This window comes from Cavia porcellus, unplaced genomic scaffold (genome assembly GCF_034190915.1).
Source record: "Cavia porcellus strain 051 isolate PalLab524CR breed Dunkin Hartley unplaced genomic scaffold, mCavPor4.1 scaffold_19, whole genome shotgun sequence".
NCBI classification, from domain to species: Eukaryota; Metazoa; Chordata; class Mammalia; order Rodentia; family Caviidae; genus Cavia; species Cavia porcellus.
In genome coordinates, this window is record NW_026947502.1 from 40,842,007 (window position 1) to 40,860,800 (window position 18,794).

An 18,794-nucleotide genomic window follows, 5' to 3' on the forward strand; every position below is an offset into this window, starting at 1 on the left:
TAATTTTGTTTTACAGATAGTTAGCATATATATATAGTAGCTTTGGATTTGAAATGTATAAAAAACTTTTCTTAGAATAATTCATTCAAGTACTGCATGAGATTGATATACATAGGGGCTGGGGATTTAGCTCAGCGGCATAGGCACCTGCCTTGCAAGCAGGCAGTCGTGAGTTCGATCCCTGGTACCGATAAAAAAAGGAAAAAGACAAAAAAAAAAAAAAGATTGATATACATTTATTTGTTCTCCTAGTAAGGTGATTATATATTGTGCTTTATTTTCTTCTATTTAGATAGAAGCAGATTTGGGCTATCCTGGAGGTAAAGCAAGAATTATTCATAAGGAATCTGATATTATCACTGCCTTTGCTGTTAATAAAGTAAGTAAACATTTTTCTCTGGTTGTTAGGTACTCACATTTGAAGAGTATTTTGTTTTGTCATTGTCAGTGTTTCTAATTATGTTTTATTTTATAAATTGCTTATATCATTTGATAATGTAATTGTATTTTAAATAATTTGGGAAAATAATAGCTAATAAATTGTTACTGTATAGAAAGAGCAAGTATTTATTTATGCAGTAGCTTTAGAATTTATGCAAGATAGGGCTAGGGATTTAGCTCAGTGACTTAAGTGCTTACCTGGAAAGCACAAGGTCGTGAGTTTGATCCCTGGTACAAAAAAAAAAAAAAAAAAAATTTATGCAAGATACAACAGTAATCGAAAGAAAGAGTTTTCTGTGTTCCTACTGTGATTATGTTGAATATGGTTCTTAATATTTGATAAAATTTAAGTTTATATTTGACTCAGAAATTTTCCCCTTTTGACTTACTCCCCCAGTAAGAACATGTTACTGTGTTTTCATAGCCTTCTCTTTAACATCCTACTCAGAGCTATCTGTAGCCACCAATAGAAAAGAAAGCCATAGGGGTAATAGTTCAGGGTTGACTTTTATCTTAATAATTTCCTCCTTCTGTTTCCCTGCATAGTTTCTACCGATTTCTAGTCACCCTTTTGTTTTCTTTCCACTAATTTAAAGGTTTGGTGTTACCTTTTTCATGTGTTCCTAAAGGATACTTAAGATGTGTGCACACACATAAAGCTGTGTGTTCCTAATTTTGCAATAATTCTAAATGTTATTTAGGTGTTTGTCCTATGGCATTACTCATTCAGAAATCATTTTCTCCCCAGTGGTGGTAAATCAAAGGCACATATGCTGCAGTGGGCTTTGGTATCACTGAAAGCTCTAAAAAGATTCCACCATCATGACCCTATACTGGGCCACTCTTCTTTTTGATTTCTCTTAGAAAGTTTCTTTGCTATTCTGTTCTCATAATTCCCTATATTGTTTGTCTCATTTGTCTCATAAATGTCCTAGAACAATTAATAGTTCTGCTTGAAGCAGGCAAGTTTGGAATTAGCACCTTAGCAAGGGAGTTTTCAAGTTGTAATGTCTAATTATATACACACACACGCACACACATGAAAATATGCCTTCCCAAAAGAAAATGTGTTTTTAAATATTCTATCCATTAAAAATTAGCTTTTTTTTCCTTTGAGGATATAAGTGTATATCCATAAATATCTCCAGTATAAAATCTGACATACACTTTTGTGTTTATTTCTCCATTTTTGATAGTATAGTTTTTCATCTTTGTTAAATTTATGGTTAAGAAATACCTTTTACTTTAAATTTCACTATATAAAAATATTGAGAATGAGTGTGTTCTTGCTTGTTTGATACCCATTTGTATCAAGAACTAGCAGGGGTGGGGCTGGAGGTTTAGCTCAGCGGCATAAGTGCCTGCCTTGCAAGCAGGCAGTCGTTAGTTCGATCCCGGGTACCGATAAAAAGGAAAAAGACAAAAGAAAAGAACTAGCAGGGGTGTGAGATTTTACTTTACATTTGTGCTAATAAGTTAACTTCCACAGATTAAGGGCTGCTGTTTGACGACACAAGAATCCTGATCATAGATAAAGGACAGTTTATTCCTAATGGCAAGAACAGTAGTCAGAATGTCACTATTTTCACACTGGTTGCCTGAGCTACCCTTTGCCTAGATGGTACCTGCACCCTGAGTGGGTCATGCTATAGGACAGGATCATTGAGTTTAGAGGACCTAGGTTTTTGTTTTCTTTCAACAGAGTAAGCATCACTGCCCTTTACTGTGGATGGGGAGATGATAGCTATAGAATTATCCTGGGAGTGACACTGCAAAGCAAAGCACAAGACTTTCAAAGTTAGCAAGAGCTATGGAGAGTTGTCTCCAACATCCAGTTCTATTTCTTTTCAAGAATCTCAGTTTTGTTTACATATTAAATGGTGTTAATGCTTTATATAATAATAATCCTGTTTTTTGTTTGCTGTCAATTACCTTCTGATTTCTGTTTGAGATATGCTTTTATTCATGCTATTGATCAAACTCAGAGTCTCGCCCATGCTATACAAACACTTTAATACTGAGTTACATTCCTAGCCTAATGTGCACCATTTTAATTCTTAGATCCTTAAAATTGTATGTAATTTAACCAGTAAAAGCTTTTGAAATTCATGATTGCTTCTGACATATTTCTTCCACTACTTTTTCTGCCCTTACACCTTTTCTCTGTGACTCTTTTCTGCTTGTTTTTACCTTGCCTAATGTTAAAAGGCTTTAGAAGAAAATGCTGTGATTTTATTTAAATGATACTGATATGTCTTTATAGAGTTTATCTCCCTTGCTTTTCTGTATCATTCAGAGCCCTTTGTTCTTTACCTTCTGCTTCCAGTTTGTTTTGTTTTGTATATTGGACTGTACTACACTGACTAGTCTGTCTTGAATTCTTGGTTTTAAGCATACCTAACAAACACATCAACCTCCAGAGTTGCTAGGACCACAGGGGATACCGGCATGCCCACTCCCTGCACATTTTGGGATTGTAATCATAGCATTCTAGCATACTAACTAGTTCTGGGAGAAATAAAATGATGCGTGCATTGCTATTTAGAGTTCATTTTTTATTAGCTCTACTGAAATTCCTAGAACATGAATATATCTCCAGGTTTAACTTTATCATTTCACTTAAAATTTACTTGATAAAATTAGTTTAAAATATTAATTCATAAGAACACTATCATTCTGCATTTTGATTATTTCCAGGGATTATTTTCAGAAGTAACCTATATGTCTCTTTATTTCAAAATTTTCATATTATTTATTTTTCAGGCAAATAGGAATTGCATAGCAATTGCTTCCAGCCATGATGTTCAAGAACTGGATGTTTCCGGAATTCTGGCTACACAGATCTATACTTGGGTAGATGATGATATAGAATTGGAAACCAAAGGGTAAGGGTACCCTCATGTTTTGTTTTTATTCAGTAATACAGTATGAGTGATTGTATCTGATAAACTGTAATTTCAGTTTTCTTAACTTGTGAATAGAGTAACTAAGGGCTAGCAGGATCTTTAAAAAAGGGAATGAGAGAAAAAAGTAAATGAAGATAATGGAAATTGTATGTGAATATCATAGTGAGATAGGTATAGGAGCTGGAGAAAATTGTTACAGAGAAGTACCATATCAAATATTACAGCTTTCAAGAGTTGAAAAAGAAAGAACTGATGTGTTGTTTTGACTCTAGTTGACTTCTTTGTAGATCTGAAGATTTCTTAGTTATACATGCTCATGACGACTTAACAGCTGTCCAAGGTACAACCCCATATACACACAGCAATCCCGGCACTCCAATCAACATGCCATGGCTTGGTAGTACACAGACTGGCAGAGGCGCATCTGTGGTATGTGAAGTTAAAGACGTTCAGATGTAACTGTCCTTTTTTTTCCTTTTAGGTGGATGGATAAAGGATGACTGAAAACTTTAAATTCAGTTTTAGTAAATCTTACAGAATTGTATTAAAACATGCTTTCATTTGAAAGAGTAACAAAAATTGTTTTAAAAATATACTTTGTTTTAAGCCAAAGAACTACATTTTAATTAATAATTATTTGAAATCTAATAATCCAGATCAGGCTTCAGCAAGCTGTGGTTCACAGGTTAAATTCTGATAGCAGCCTCTTTTAATTATTAATGTACTAAGACTAGTATTTGATTTGGTATTGTAGTGCTGAGAATCAAACATGGCTCCAGGCATGCTAGGCAAGTACTATATTCTTGAGCTACAATTTTTTTTTTTTTTATTTAGAGAAAAGCAAGCAAAACAGAAAAAAGGGTAGGAATAATACAGAATTTCAAAAAAAAAAGAAAAAAATCACTAGTTAATAAATTACATACTGTTGTCTTAAAAATAGTTGCTCAGATCACAAAATCAAAGCATAAAAAGTAGACAATCAAACAATGACAGGACTAACCATTCTGTTTGATGAACTAACAAAAACTTAGTAGTATGTTCTTACTACTTACTTACTTACTTACACACTTATACATACAGTTATATCCTTTAGAGTACTGTCTTTCCCTTTCATTATCACAATATCTATTACACTTTTTGGATCTTATTACTCTTTCAGTTTTTATTTTTTATACTAGAGAGACAATATTATATTTACAAATGTGAGTCTGATTTATCTCACTTATAAGGATAGTCTCAAGTTGCCTCTGTTTACCTATAAAAGCCTCAAGATCATCCTTTTTATAGCTATGTAATTTTTATCCATTCTGTGGTTGATGGGCATTTTGGTTTTTCCAACATTTAACTATTACAAATTGTGCTGCTATAAACATGTGATACGACCTTTTCAGTTTTTCTGTGATATGACCTTTTCAGTTTTTCTTGGAAAAAACCCAAGCGGGGGGAATAGCTGGATTGAATGGAACTTCCATTGCTAGTCTTCTGAGAACTCTCCATACTGATTTCCACAGTGGCTGCGCCAGTCTATGCTCCCACCAACCATGGAGAAGTGTTCCTTTTTCTCCACAGCGTCACCAACATTTGTTATCAACTGAGTTCTTGATGACAGCCATTCTTTTTAGTGAGATGAAATCTCAATGGTGTTTTTAATTTGCATTTCTCGAATGACCAGTGATGGTAAACATTTCTTCGTGTATTTATTTACTTGTGAGCTATACTTTAGCCCTAAATTTTTCAATAGTACAAAAGGCCATAATAATTTTTGGCACATGAAAATTAGGTAAAATTTAATTTCAGTGTCAATAAAGAAAGTTTTAAAGAAATACAGTGATGATCATTCATTTATATTTCTGCCTATAAGTGCATTTGTCTAAAGTGACAGAATTCAGACAAAAACCATATCTCATAAAATCTGTATTATTTACCAACCATATAAGAAAAGTTTGCTTTAAAAAAAAGGGCAAGAAAGGTTCGTTAACCCCTGAATTAATTTCTTTTAATGGATATCAAGTAAAATCTAGTTTAAGTGTGATTTTTCTTAATGTTGAGACAAATATCAAAAACTATGTAAATATTTCTTAAATTAAGCAAAATGTGATACAAAGATGAAACAAATTTTGTCTGCAGTAATGTAGGATCTATTTATCTAAGAGGTGACCCATGTTTGGGTCTCCAGTATTTTAATTTATTGATACTTAGAACATAAGACTTAATATATAGAATTAGAAAAACTCATGCATTCAGGCAGTGACTTGTAAGCAGTGACATTTTGTTTTGTTTTGGTTTTTAATTTTGTAAGTCCTGAAGAATTATTTTTGGCCAAAAAAAAAAAATTTCCTGTCATCAGTGAGTATGAGTAATTGTTCAAGAAAAAGCTCAGTCATCTTTTTAGCACCTTTTAATGCTTAATGGTACTTAGTGCAGTTCCTTTGTAAGTAGTATCAGCTGGTAAGTAATTTTCTGTTATAGTTGTTCTGTACTCTTCCTACTCATTCTTCGGACTAGGTTAGAGATGCAGAAGGTCAGGTGACTCAGGCCACTGGGTGGAATTTGTAGTAGAGCTTTTATTAGAATGTGTTTGATACTTACATACTTAACATATGTTGATTCTTTTACTCCTTGTTCCCCTTTACTTTCTTATCTCCATCTCTAGCTCCCTCGTTCCCATTTTCATTACTATTGTCATTATTTTTTAGTTTATGTCTGTGACTTAATAATTACATTCATTCTTACTAAGTGGTCCATGTACACGATGCATCATTAATTTTTTACATCCATTTTCCCTGCCCTGCAACCCTTGGCCTTTTAGTCCTCTTCCTGTTTGCAAAAAATCAGTCACCCTTTTTCCTTTTATCAGTCTTTTCTTTTGCTCTTTATTTATACATTGAGTTACTCAAATGAGAAGCTGTATGGTATTTAAGCTTGTGTGTCTGATTTATTTCACTTTATGTCTTCAAGATATATCCATTTTTCTACAAATGTCTCAAGTTTATCATTCTTTGCAGCTAAGTAGTATTCTGTTATTTATAGATACCACATTTTCCGTATCTGTTAATCTTTCAATGGACATGTAGACTGCTTCCAACATTTAGCTAGTAAGACTTGTGTTACTGTGTACATATTGGTATGCAGGTATCACTGTAATATGATGCCTTCTAGATAGGATCTGTAAAGATACCTAAATGGGGAAAAGGTGGGTCAAATGGAATTTCTATTTTTAGTTTTTTGAAAAATCTCTGTACAATTTCAGAAAAGTTGTACCGTTTTACTGAAGGAACCCTTGTACACCATTCATGGGAGTGTAATCTAGAACTCATTTAAAAACCCTTGAGTCTTCTTGGTACAGTGACTTCAGGTGGCATTGTCTTCAGGGTTAAACTGAATTCGAAAAGGGGCATAGTAATTATTCAAGTGAAATCACTGTGTGAATATAATTATTTTTTCAGTTAACAGACATTTTCAAATTTGTGAAGTTTACAAATACTATATTTTAAAGAGAAATTTAATGAGCATATACAAAACTTGAATAGAATTAAGCCTTTTTTCAACTCCAGCCTCAGAGAATTTCTTCTGTGTCAGCTTTGTTGCTCTCTGTTCTATGCAGAGCAGTATGTGTTTCTAACACATTGAGATTATCATTCCTCTTGAACAATTACAGATTTTCCATTACAATTTTTTTTTTAAGTCGTCAACATGACCTCTAAGGTCCTACAAGCTTTATCCCCTGCCTGCTGCTTGAGGTAGAATTTTCTTCCTGTCTGAATCTTAAAAGATAGCTTTTTAGTTGTGGTCATTGATTGTCAGCCTAAGTATTGTGATTGCTCCATTCCTCAACTATCAAGAAAAAGATACCAGTAGAATAAAGTTACCCTTTTTATGTGAATCTTCTAAAACAGTTAATGATTCATCATATGATAGTCTACATATGCATTCAGAAAAAAATTCTGGCTGACATTTGTATATTTTTCCTTTAATAATCAAAACCATGAGAAAGAACTAGCAATCTTTAGGGCATACCTTTGAGAATATGAGATTAATATGTGAGATTTAAACAAAAGAAATATTAGGTTTTTACTTTTTCCTAGAGATTTGCTAAATACTTCATAGTTTTATCATTTATTGAATGATGGGTGTTAGTATAAAAAAGTGTATATTCTGTTCAAGAGTATGGCAACATAGCTGTATGTATCTTTGAGTTTTTCTATCCCTCACCCTTTTCTCCCAGGTGCCTCTTTCCTTCTACCAGTTCCTCACCTTCTCCAGTGTAGGCTAAATGAACAATTTACAATACAAAAGAACAACACAGAAATTATCTGAAACTGATGCCACAAAATAAGTGTAGTTATGGTGTTGGATAAATGGGAAATACTGTACAAATTTAAACTTTCTCATTAATTTTGTGTCTTTATTTTACTCAGGTTAGTCAAAGCATGATTTAAAAATGAGTACTAGTTTCAAACTATCAATTAAAAACTTCTTTCATTTTCTGTTTATTTTCACCTGTCTTCTAAACGTTATATGATTTGTGCTTATTCCAGTAAATGTAATAAAATCAGAAAACAATTGGCGGGGCTGGAGGTTTAGCTCAGCAGCATAAGCGCCTGCCTTGAAAGCAGGCAGTCATGAGTTCGATCCCTGGTACTGAAAAAAAAAAAACAGTTGGCAGCCGGGCATGGTGGTGCATGCCTGTAACCCCAGCAATTGAGAGGCTGAGGCACGAGGATCATTGTAAACTCAAAGCCAGCCTGAATTGCATAGTGAGACCCTGTCTCAAAAGACTACCCTCTACCACCTCCAAAAAATAAAACAATTGGCAAAAGAAAAAATTTTTGAGAGGAGTTTGGTCTTAGGACGTAGTCAATGATACAGAAAATATAGAACTATAAGAACTATAATAATTAAATTCTGTTAAAATGTTGAATATGCCTATTAGCCTTAATGGTAGTTAAAAAGTCATGTAAAAATAAGTAAATGTAATTTAAATTTTGTGTCACTATTTGTTGGTCTTTGTGGTGCTAAAGATTGAACTCAGGCCTTCTCAGCAAGCACTGTACAACGGACTTATGCTTATATATTATATACACTCCGCAGCTTTATAATTTAAATTTTTAACGTTGCTTTTTATGGTAACTACAAAATAATTTTTCTTTTTACCAGATGATTAAGAAAACCATTAATAATGTCAGAAGAATGACTTCTCATCCAACTCTTCCTTACTGTAAGTTGACAGTAATTAGCAATAAATCTTTCTTTCTTTTTCCTCTCAGTTTCAGTACTTTTTGTTTAAGAAACTTGTGGGAAACTTTTAGTTTCAACTGAAAGAGAATATTTATTCCACCTTGTTTTTTAAGGAAAATGTTTGCTAGTATTTATTAATCTTTGCTAGTATTATTTAATGTTGCATTTCAAAATTGTATAAAAATAGAAAAATGTATCCTTCCTAGGACAAGCTAACAATGCAGTAAACTGTTGGCATTCTGCTCATATATTTCTGAGTTAGTTATTCTTTATAATAGAATGTAAATTTCCTGGCATATTGAAGGGACATGACTATCTCAGCCTCTTAACACGTATCCTAACAGCTGAATAGTTTGCAGTAAATATTGTCTACCACAAATCCATAAATTTAAATAAAATCACAGCTTTAAAGGCTCCTAATTTTTGGACTTATTTTCAGTGATACTAAATTATTGCTGTCTTAATGTATTTTTTCTGTATTCCTAGAACTGGCAGATAAGTGAATTGAAAAATTAAAAATCAACCACTGGGATTTGTTTGTAGACAGTATCTTGTTAAGCATGAGTCACAATAAGATGGTATTTTGGTTTAACAAGTGCATTTTATGTAATGAAGACGTTACAAGATAGGATTCTTAAAATGTCTTACTCTGAAGTTCAGTACTTCAAAATAGCTCTTTTTCCTTTAGAATACGTCTTGTTAACAATCACTGTAAGCAACTTTTCTTTCCATATTAAGGATCAGATCCAGAACCTTGTGTGTGCTAAACTAGTGCTTCACCACTGAACTACATTATTCACAATCCTAAACCACTTGGACTTCTACTCCAGAGAACTTTGTGGAGATTGGACTAATGCACTCTTATTTTTATTTTATTTTATTTTATATTTTGTCTTTTTGAGGCAGGGTCTCATTATGCAATTCAGGCTGGCCTTGAACTCAAATTTGTAGCCCAGGCTGATCTCCAACTTGCAACAATTCTCCTGCCTCTGCCTGCTGACTGCTGGAATTACAGGCATTCGCTACCACAATTGGCTATACACTTTTAATTTCCTGGATAGAAAAACATTCTGGTTTTTTCTTGTTGTTGTTGTTTTTACATTTTGAAAAACACTTCTTATGTGATTTTTTTTCACCTTAAGCAATTACCCAATTCTGAATATCAACTACAATTCCATTCAATTAATGACATTATCTACCTGGAGTGAGAGCCACATCCCATGGATTAAGAAATCAGTGCTAGAAAACTGCCATCTGCCTCAGATGTCAATTACAAGTAGTGGATTTTCACTTATACTTTTGACTGACTTAATCAAGATTATTATGACCTGTTCTGTAAGTCTGATTTTGGGAAGTACTTCACTTGCATTTACCACTATATTATAAAAGGATATTATCATAAAGTATACACATGAAGACACACAGGGTGAGTTCCAAATGAGTCCTGAGTTCAATTCAAGAACTTATGCTTTAAAGCCAGAGTATCTTCCTGGGAGGTTGATGCTTCTTCAGAAAGTTTTGTAGGGCTTATCTCCATAGAAAGACCACAGCCTAGCACTTTATAGCCATCTCCATTTTTATCAAAGACAATAAAGACGAATTTGATTGAAGCATAAGTTTAGTATCATTGAACTTTGCCTGATTATGTACAGAAGTGCACAAGAACAATGATGCATCATACAGGTTTTTTCAAAGTCTGCCTTGCTGGAAGACTAAATTAGAATTTCAGATTAGATTTTTTAAGACGTGTGGAGACTATAAAGCAAATCAAAGGACTTGTCACTAGACTTTGCCTGCAGTCCTGTGGATTTGAATGAATTTCTTCTTCTCAAGGTTCACAGATATCATGGAGTTCCTACCTAGAAGTGAGAGCCCTTACTCATCTGTAAGGCCACTGTGTATATGTAGTAACCAGTCAGTTTTTTGTTTTAAGTTGTATTTGGCTCTATAAAATTCATTAAAACTGTCTAGTCACATCTGATTCTCTGCATTCTCAAATACGATGTTCCAGTCAAAGCCTTAATAATATACGCCATGTGTTCAGTTATGCCATGTGATGAGAGAGCAGATTCTTTTCTTCATCTGCTTTTTTATTTGTATATGTTTATTGTACATAAGGAATACTTTCATGGGAATTGGTGCATACATATATCTTAATCCTTTTTGTTTCCCCTTCTTTCCCTCCCCTCCTCTGTTCCTAGATCCTCTTCCTATCTCCATTCTGTTTCCTATCATTTTTAATTTGCTCTTTAAATAACTTTTTCTTTGGGGTTCTCATATGAGAGAAACCTTCAGCCCCTGATTTATTTTACCTCGCATTATAATCTCAAAGTATTCATTTGCCTACAGATGACTCAACTTTGTCCTTTTTTATGGCTGAGTAGTACTTAATTGTGTACAAGTACCACATTTTCTTCGTCTATATATCTGTTGATGGACCTATAGGCTGCTTCCCTGTACACTCATGTGCTGTTACAGACATGAGTGTACAGGGTACTGCTGCAATATGATGTACTGCTGCCATATGATCTTTAGGAAGATATCCAGAAGAGGTAGAGCTGAGTTGAATGGAATTTCTAGTTTTTTTTTAAGAAATCTCCACAGTTTCCATAGTTTCATTCCTAGTTTTCATTCCCACCAACAGTATGGAAGAGTTCTTTTTTCCCCACCGCCTCACCAACACTTGTTTTTGTTTGGTTTCTTGACGATAACCACTCTTTTGGAGTAAAATAGAATCTTGGTGGTGTTTTAGTTTGCATTTCTGCAATGGCCAGAGATGTTGAACATTTTTCTTATATTGATTGGCCATTTATGCATCTTTTGAGAAATGCTGTTTATTTCTGTTGCCCAACTTTTGATTGGATCTTTTGTTGGGAAGGTCTAATTTTTTACTTTTATTCTACATAACAGTTTTCTGAGGAATAGTTGGCATTTTTTTCCCCCCGTTCTGTAGGTTGTCCTATTTATTTAGCCACCTGGATCAAACTCAGAACCTTACACTTGCCAGGCAGGCACTGTGCCACTCAGCTATGTCCCTGGGCCAGTAGGCTATCTCTTTACTGTTGGTTTTTCTTTGCTGTGTAGAAGCCATAATTTGATATAATCCCAGTAGTTCATTCTTACTGCTATTTCTTGTGCAACCGAGGTTCTGTTCAGAAAATCTTTGACTAGGCCTATATCTTCAAGAGTTTTTACTTACTGCTTTGGCAGTTTTCTCATCAATGTTTTGTTAGATCTGAATTATTTTATCTGCATTATGGTAAGAGAATGGAGTGCTTAGAGGAGTGGCACTTTTAGGGATTTGGGAAGCCATCTTTTGGCCAGAATCCCTTAATGATCTTTCACTTATTCAATCTTGTTTTTCAGTTTCTGGGACTTATGCCTGTCATTTTGGTGCATGTTGGGTTCCTTTCCTTTTTCTTCTCTTTTTTTTATTGAGATATCATCTTGTTATGTTGTCCGAGTTGCCCAGGCTGACCTTGATTATATGTTTTTCAAATGAATTTTATGCAGACATAAAACTTACTTGATGGACCAGTTTCATTGATGGCAGGCTTAGCATGAATACGAGCCATTAAAGGTATTTCTTATAAATGTGATCTAGGAGTCAAATTCTGGTTAACAAATTTGACACAGTTGTAAATCTCTCTTTCATTTGTCAAATGAAGGTTAAAACACACACAAAGAGTAGGTTCAAAGAGGATTGGGGAGAAATCATACAGGCTTGATGGAGGTAGAAGCAGATTCTTTTTTTTAAAATTTTATTTTAAAGAAAAGAAAACAAAAATCAAGAAACAAACAACAACCAATTCAAATAAAAATACTTGACTGATTAAATTGGAAATTTCCCAACTAGAGGTTAGTTGGCAGTTTTTAAATGATAGCAGATTAGTTGGTATATTTTGATGGGTAGGCATACCTTTTTGTCTCACCATTTACATCTCAGCTTAAGGCCTCCTCAGTAATTTTTTTATATTTATAACTAATATTTTAAAATTTAACTTTTTTTTAAGAGCAGAAATATTTATTGAGAGAAAGCAAGCTCCTGTCTGAGAGAGAGAGAGAGACAGAAGGGGTCCCGAGTGGGTTGCCAAAGATTCTGTATTTTCTTGGGATTTTTATAGAGTAAAATCATGAAGTAAGGCGGGTCTTAAGTTGGGGAAAACTGGGAACTCACAAGGCAGATGGGCACGAGGTAGGACAGAGCTATGGTCAACCAAGAAGATTAATAGCTCAGGTAAAATTGATTAAAATGGGAACAAATAGGGAAGCAAGTCATGTAGAAGGGGGGCATTCTTAGAGATCAGTGACTTTTCCCTAGGGTTTGGAATGGTGACTCCTGATTTCTCAGGGTGATCCAGATTTAATCCCTAAGGATTATGTGTAAGGGTGTGGTTACATTTGTTTTGCCTTTTGTCCCAAGATCTGGCCCCCACACCAAAAGGCGTGTGTCTCCTCCAAGGTCACCAGACATGGGGTCCTCTGTGCTTGCTTCTTCAAGGGCCCAGCCCTGTCTGACTGCCTGTAATACTTCTAACTAGCTCAGCTGCCTGTAACATTCCCCTCTCTGAAAAAGTGTCCCAAATTGCCGTGAGGAAGAAATGGATGTTAACCATCTGGTTTCTTCAGCCTGAAAAAGGTCATAGTTGTTAATCAGCAGTCAGAAATATTCTGCAGAGGGTCTATCTAACGGCCCTTGATAGACACCAGGCAGTTTCATTTTGGGTTGTTGTACAGCTTTAAGTCTCCATCCATTGATTTTGGTGAAACCTCCAAATGATACAGGGGAATGAAACTCACAAACTACTATGTCTGGACTGAGTTTGTCTAAAATTGAAGAATAAATTTTAGGAACAATGCAGGTTAAGAGCAAAAATATTTATTAAGAGAAAGAAAGCTTCTGTCTGAGAAAGAAACAGAAGGGGTCCCAATTGAGTTGCTCTAAAAATTTGAACACAACTATTTAGAAAAAGGAAAATTATTTCGAGTCTCAAAAAATTCTACCCTCACCCTTCGACTTCTACTAAATACTAAAACGTTACACATCAGATGAAGTTCATTTATTTTAAAAACTTAGCAAGGAATAAGGGGAATGTAACTAATAATGAGACTGGCATTATGCTAGATATTTTTAGACTTTAACTCTCACTACCCCATAACACACATTATACTAATGATTATAATAGAAGTAAACTGGGTGGCATATATTATGTATGAGAGTTTTATGTAAATGACCTCATTTATTTCTTACTATCTGGTGGTTTAAAGATTATTATTTTCTTTTTTTATGAAGCAAATAGCAGTATCAAAGAGATTAAGTTTGTTATTACAAAATAGTTAATAGTAAAGTAAAGAGTTAGTGGTCATTGTCTTGGTCATATTCTTCATGAAACAGATAACATTTTGCATAACAGATCAATTAGGATAACTTTCAGAAATGATGTTTTTTGTTTTTAGTGTGGCATTCTAAATTATCTGTAATTGGACGTTTTTCAGAGAAAATTATTTAAATACTAATAGTGTGATCTGTAAGATTCAGTTCCCTAATAATTCCAATAATTTATTTAGTGCTTTTTTTTTTCTTTTCTTTTCTTGTCATTTTGAGACAGGATCTCACTGTGCAGTTCAGGTTGGCCTTGAACTCATTTCGTAGCCCAGGCTGGCCTTGAATTCATAGTGATCTTCCTGCCTCAGCCTCATGGGTGCTAGGATTACAGGTGTGTGCCAGCATGCCCAGCTTTAAAAATTATTTATTAAAGGCTACTAAAAATCATTAAGATAATTTTAAGAGAAATATACAGATCTGATTTAAATATTTTTACTTTTTGATGCATTCTCAGTCAAATAAAAGGTGAATTTATATGAATTATGATTTATTTTTTTAGATGTTTCAACCATACAGATTTCCTCCACTGGATTAAGAAATAAATATACCCAGAGATTCTTAAAATAACTTCACAACTTTTGTTGTCTTTTAATGCAGATCTGACTGGAGCTCAAGATGGGAGTGTCAGAATGTTTGAATGGGGCCACTCTCAACAAATAGCCTGTTTTCGATCTGGTGGTAATTCAAGAGTCACAAGAATGAGATTTAACTATCAGGGAAATAAGGTAGTATTACAATATATAAATGGTAAAGGTGGTGGGCTGTGTTGGAGTTCTGTAACTCACTAGTTTGAGTTCCTGAAGAGAGCAGCTTAGTGGGTAGTAATACGGTATTAATCTGTATAAATTGTCCCTTTTTTAAAGTTCTTCTCAAAGAACGTTTAAATTCATTTGGTTCTTCCTAGACTATGTTTAATATATAAAATATATTTTTCATTAAAATTAAATGTTGTTTAAGGGCTGCATAAATACTACATTATAGTAAACATTTTTGATTAGTAAACATTAGTTTCTAAAAGTTCCTTTCTTTGTTTTTATTTTATTTATTTTTTTTATCAGTTTTTTTTTATCATTTTTATTTTATTTTATTTTATTTTATTTATTTTTTTTTCAATCTGGAGATTGAACTCATGACCAAGCACTTGAAAGGCAGGCACTTATGCCACTGAGCTAAATCCCCAGCCCAACATTAGTTTCTTTATCCTTGGGAACCTGCTCAAAGTATGATTCAGCACCAAACAATAACTAGCATTTGTGAGTTTGTTAGAAGTACATATCACTGGGGCTGGGGATTTAGCTCAGCGGCATAAGCGCCTGCCTTGCAAACAGGCAGTCGTGAGTTCGATCCCCAGTACCGATAAAAAGGAAAAAGACAAAAAGAAAAAAAAAAAGAAGTACATATCATTGCCCCTACTCCAGAGTTACCAAATCACCATCTGCACTTTAGCCAGTTTCTTTTGTGATTTGTACACCTGCTAGTTTTTAAGAAGTACTGTCCTAGAGCCAGGGCATCAGCAATCTGTGACATAGCCATCTGTCCTTAAATAAAGTTTTATTGTATTTGATTTTTCTTTTCTTTTCTTTTTTTATCTTTTCTTTTTTCTCTTTTTCACTGCAAGGAGAATTTGGGAGGACAAAGACCTTATAGTAGAGCAAGCCTAAATTTTTGTTTTTTGTTTTTTGTACTAGAGATTGAACTCATGACTTTGCACTTCCCATGCAGGTGCTGTGCTACTGAACCATATTCCTGGCCCCTAATCCCTGTGATCATTTAAGAAAATGTTTGCTGACCCTGATCTAATACATCCCTGTCTTTACTTTCTGTGTTACTGCTTTCCTCATATTGCCTCTCTGTACTCCTTATATCTCAGGAGCACTTTAAGGTGACAGTCACACTCCACTAAAAACTACTCAGACAGTGCCTAGCTAATGATACACCTTGCTGTTTCTTTCACCTCAGTCTTCCAATATGTAACCCTCCTCCCATGTTACTTACGTCCTTGTGTGTTTCAAACTAGTATTTTTGTCACAAATATCTACACTAGTACCTTGTTACACAAACTTAATCTGTTGTACAATTTGGAAAAGATGGCCATGTTTTGTGTTTATGTGGGAAAGATGGCAGAGGTCATGTTATAAAACCAAATGTTGGGCTGCGCATGTGGCACACATCTGTAATCCCAGCACTAAGGAGGCTGAAACAGGAGGACCACTGCAGTTTGATGCCAACCCTGGGCTATACAGTGAAGTCGGGGTCATTTGAACTACAAAACAAGACCTGTCTTAAACACACACCCCTTATATATCCCTTTTATACCACTTACTGATACTCTTCATTTCTTAATGGAAAAGTAAAGAGATTTAGTAAAGAAGCCTTTAAAATCTGATTTTACTAGGTGAGTGTCCCTAATCTGAAAATATGAAATTGCTCAAGAAGTTTCGGAGTTCAGAACATTTCAGATTTTCAGATTAGGGCTACTTAACCAGTATAGCCTGTGTCATATAACTTAATGTGGATTCCAGTATTGTATTTTTAGAGTACTCAAAGAGATTATTTAGATGATACTGTAGGTTTTATAATTAAATGAATATCTGGAATCTTTTGTCTGTCCTGGAATTTTATAATAAGTAGCTAATTTTTTTTTAATCAGAACCCTGCATTCATGAAATGGAAAGTCAGTACATCAAATGTTAAGAGTAAAAATACAGGTGTCATAGTAACGGTAAAAATAAATATGTGCATTTGCATTTACATTGAACATATCAATTTATTTTCTAAGTTTGGAATAGTTGATGCTGATGGATATTTAAGTTTGTATCAAACAAACTGGAAATGCTGTCCTGTTACTGGAAGCATGCCTAAACCATACCTGGTAAGTCAAGACTTCTACCTGTGAGTAAAATTCAAATGTTTATTTTAAAGAAACAATGTATTCTATACAAGAAATATTTAAGTGAGTAAATAAAATCTGTGTGGTCTTATGTATTCAGTCACTTTATTATAGATTCTGTCCTTGTATTATGTGAAAAGTGCTCTGTGAAGCATAAAAATCCTACATCTCTGGTAATTGGGAAAGATAACATATATCAACCCAACATGGTAACTTAAGAGACACATGCAGCCTGTAGTTTACTGCTGTCCTTTCCCAAACACTAAACTGCAGTCAGTGTTCTAGCTAAATAGAATGAGTAATAGGTCAGTGGGTCTGATTATTTTTCCACAGTTAGCCCTTATCAACAAAAAAATTAGAAAGGATATCCTGTAGCTGGTATTATTTTCTTGCTTAACACAATGTAAATATATCTGTATTTAGAAGTATGCAAACTTAATAAACATAGCTTCAAAGAACTCTGAACTTATATTTAATATACAAGGAATTCAGTGAGTCCCTTTAGCACTGAACAGTACCTATCAAGGAGAAGTTAAGAATATAAGTTACGATTCTCGTTCTTAACCCAGTATTAACTGCTAGAATACAGAACTGACGTAAGTGAAAGCAAGCGAGCAAGGTGGGTTGATGAGGATGCCTTGAAAAAACATGTCATTTTTTCCCTCAAATTCTCATTAAACCAACAGATTTAAATGTGCAAGTTTATAGTCGCCAAAAGACTGGCTTTATATCTTAATTAAACTTTTCATCATAGTCCATTAAGTTTTATTTGATAGAATTTTGAGAAATATTGTATATTTTCTAATTTTGGTGACTATTAGTGACTTTTATTCATGTACTTACATAAACTATTTTAAAGTTTAAATATTTCTAAAAAATGCAGGTTGTCAATATTTCAAAGAAGTCTAAAGTAATCTACAACCCTAATTTCTGTCTTCCCCTAAACAGAACTTTTCAGTAAATAAACCATGGTAAATATTTGAAGTTTATGTTTGAAGTGAAGGAAATGCTTGACCTGGGGATGGAGATCAATGGTAGTGCAGTTGCCTAGGTGAAGCCCTTTTTTCCATTCCCCGCACATAAAAAAGAGAAGCAGGAAGGGAATGGACAACAGATGTGCCAAAAAATTAATAATTGGTCAGTCTTAGCCAGACATAGTAGCACATGGATCATTTCAAGTTCAAGACCAGCCAGGGCTACAGTATAACCTCCAGGACAGCCTGAACTGCATACTCAAAAAGACACCAAAAAAAAAAAAAAAAAAATTGTTCAGTCTGGGTGGAGGGTATACGAAATTCTTTATTGAAGTTTTTCTGAAGCTACAAAGGCACTAAGATATTTTTAGAAACATAAACTATACAATCACTTCGATTAATGTATCCATTTTTGAAATTTTTATTAATAACAATAACATTTACTATTTATCACCACCATTCTAGATGTGGCAGTGTCACAACAAAACAGCCAATGATTTTGTCTTCGTTAGTTCCTCTTCTCTGATAGCAACAGCCGGTCTTTCAGCTGACAATAGGTAAGAGATGATAGCTGAAACTAAAGTATGTGCATATTTAGCTGAATGCTTTTTATTGCTTTATGTCCTTGTATCTGAAGAATAATTTTTAAAGGGATTTTTGTTATAAAGCCTTAGGGTTTTTTTGTATAAAAGGCATTTCTAGTTTCCTAATTGTACATATAGAAAAACTCTAGTGCCACTAAAACTAAATCTATTTCCTGTATATTTTTTTTTATTTAAGGAGAAAAAGGAAAAATAGAAAAAGGGTACATCAGAAAATATAACCAGTAGGAAATCACTAGTTAATAGATTACATATTGTTATCTTAGCAATAGTTGTTCAAGTTCCAAAATTAAAACATATAAAGTGGACTTTCAAACAGTGAGACTGGAAACAGTTTTGTTCAGTGATCCAACAAAA

General features: G+C 33.9%; 1 protein-coding gene across 2 annotated transcripts in view; it reads left to right on the top strand.

The window, feature by feature from the left end:
* Window positions 1–18,794, top strand: part of Dmxl1 (Dmx like 1) — a 165,664-nt gene that overhangs the window by 136,718 nt on the left and 10,152 nt on the right. For both annotated transcript variants that reach the window (XM_063230962.1, XM_063230963.1), the window contains 7 exons: window positions 293–379; window positions 3,205–3,326; window positions 3,635–3,776; window positions 8,505–8,565; window positions 14,569–14,696; window positions 16,751–16,843; window positions 18,301–18,392. In XM_063230962.1, coding sequence (XP_063087032.1) covers window positions 293–379; window positions 3,205–3,326; window positions 3,635–3,776; window positions 8,505–8,565; window positions 14,569–14,696; window positions 16,751–16,843; window positions 18,301–18,392 — 725 coding nt within the window. The remainder of the gene's footprint in view (window positions 1–292; window positions 380–3,204; window positions 3,327–3,634; window positions 3,777–8,504; window positions 8,566–14,568; window positions 14,697–16,750; window positions 16,844–18,300; window positions 18,393–18,794) is intronic.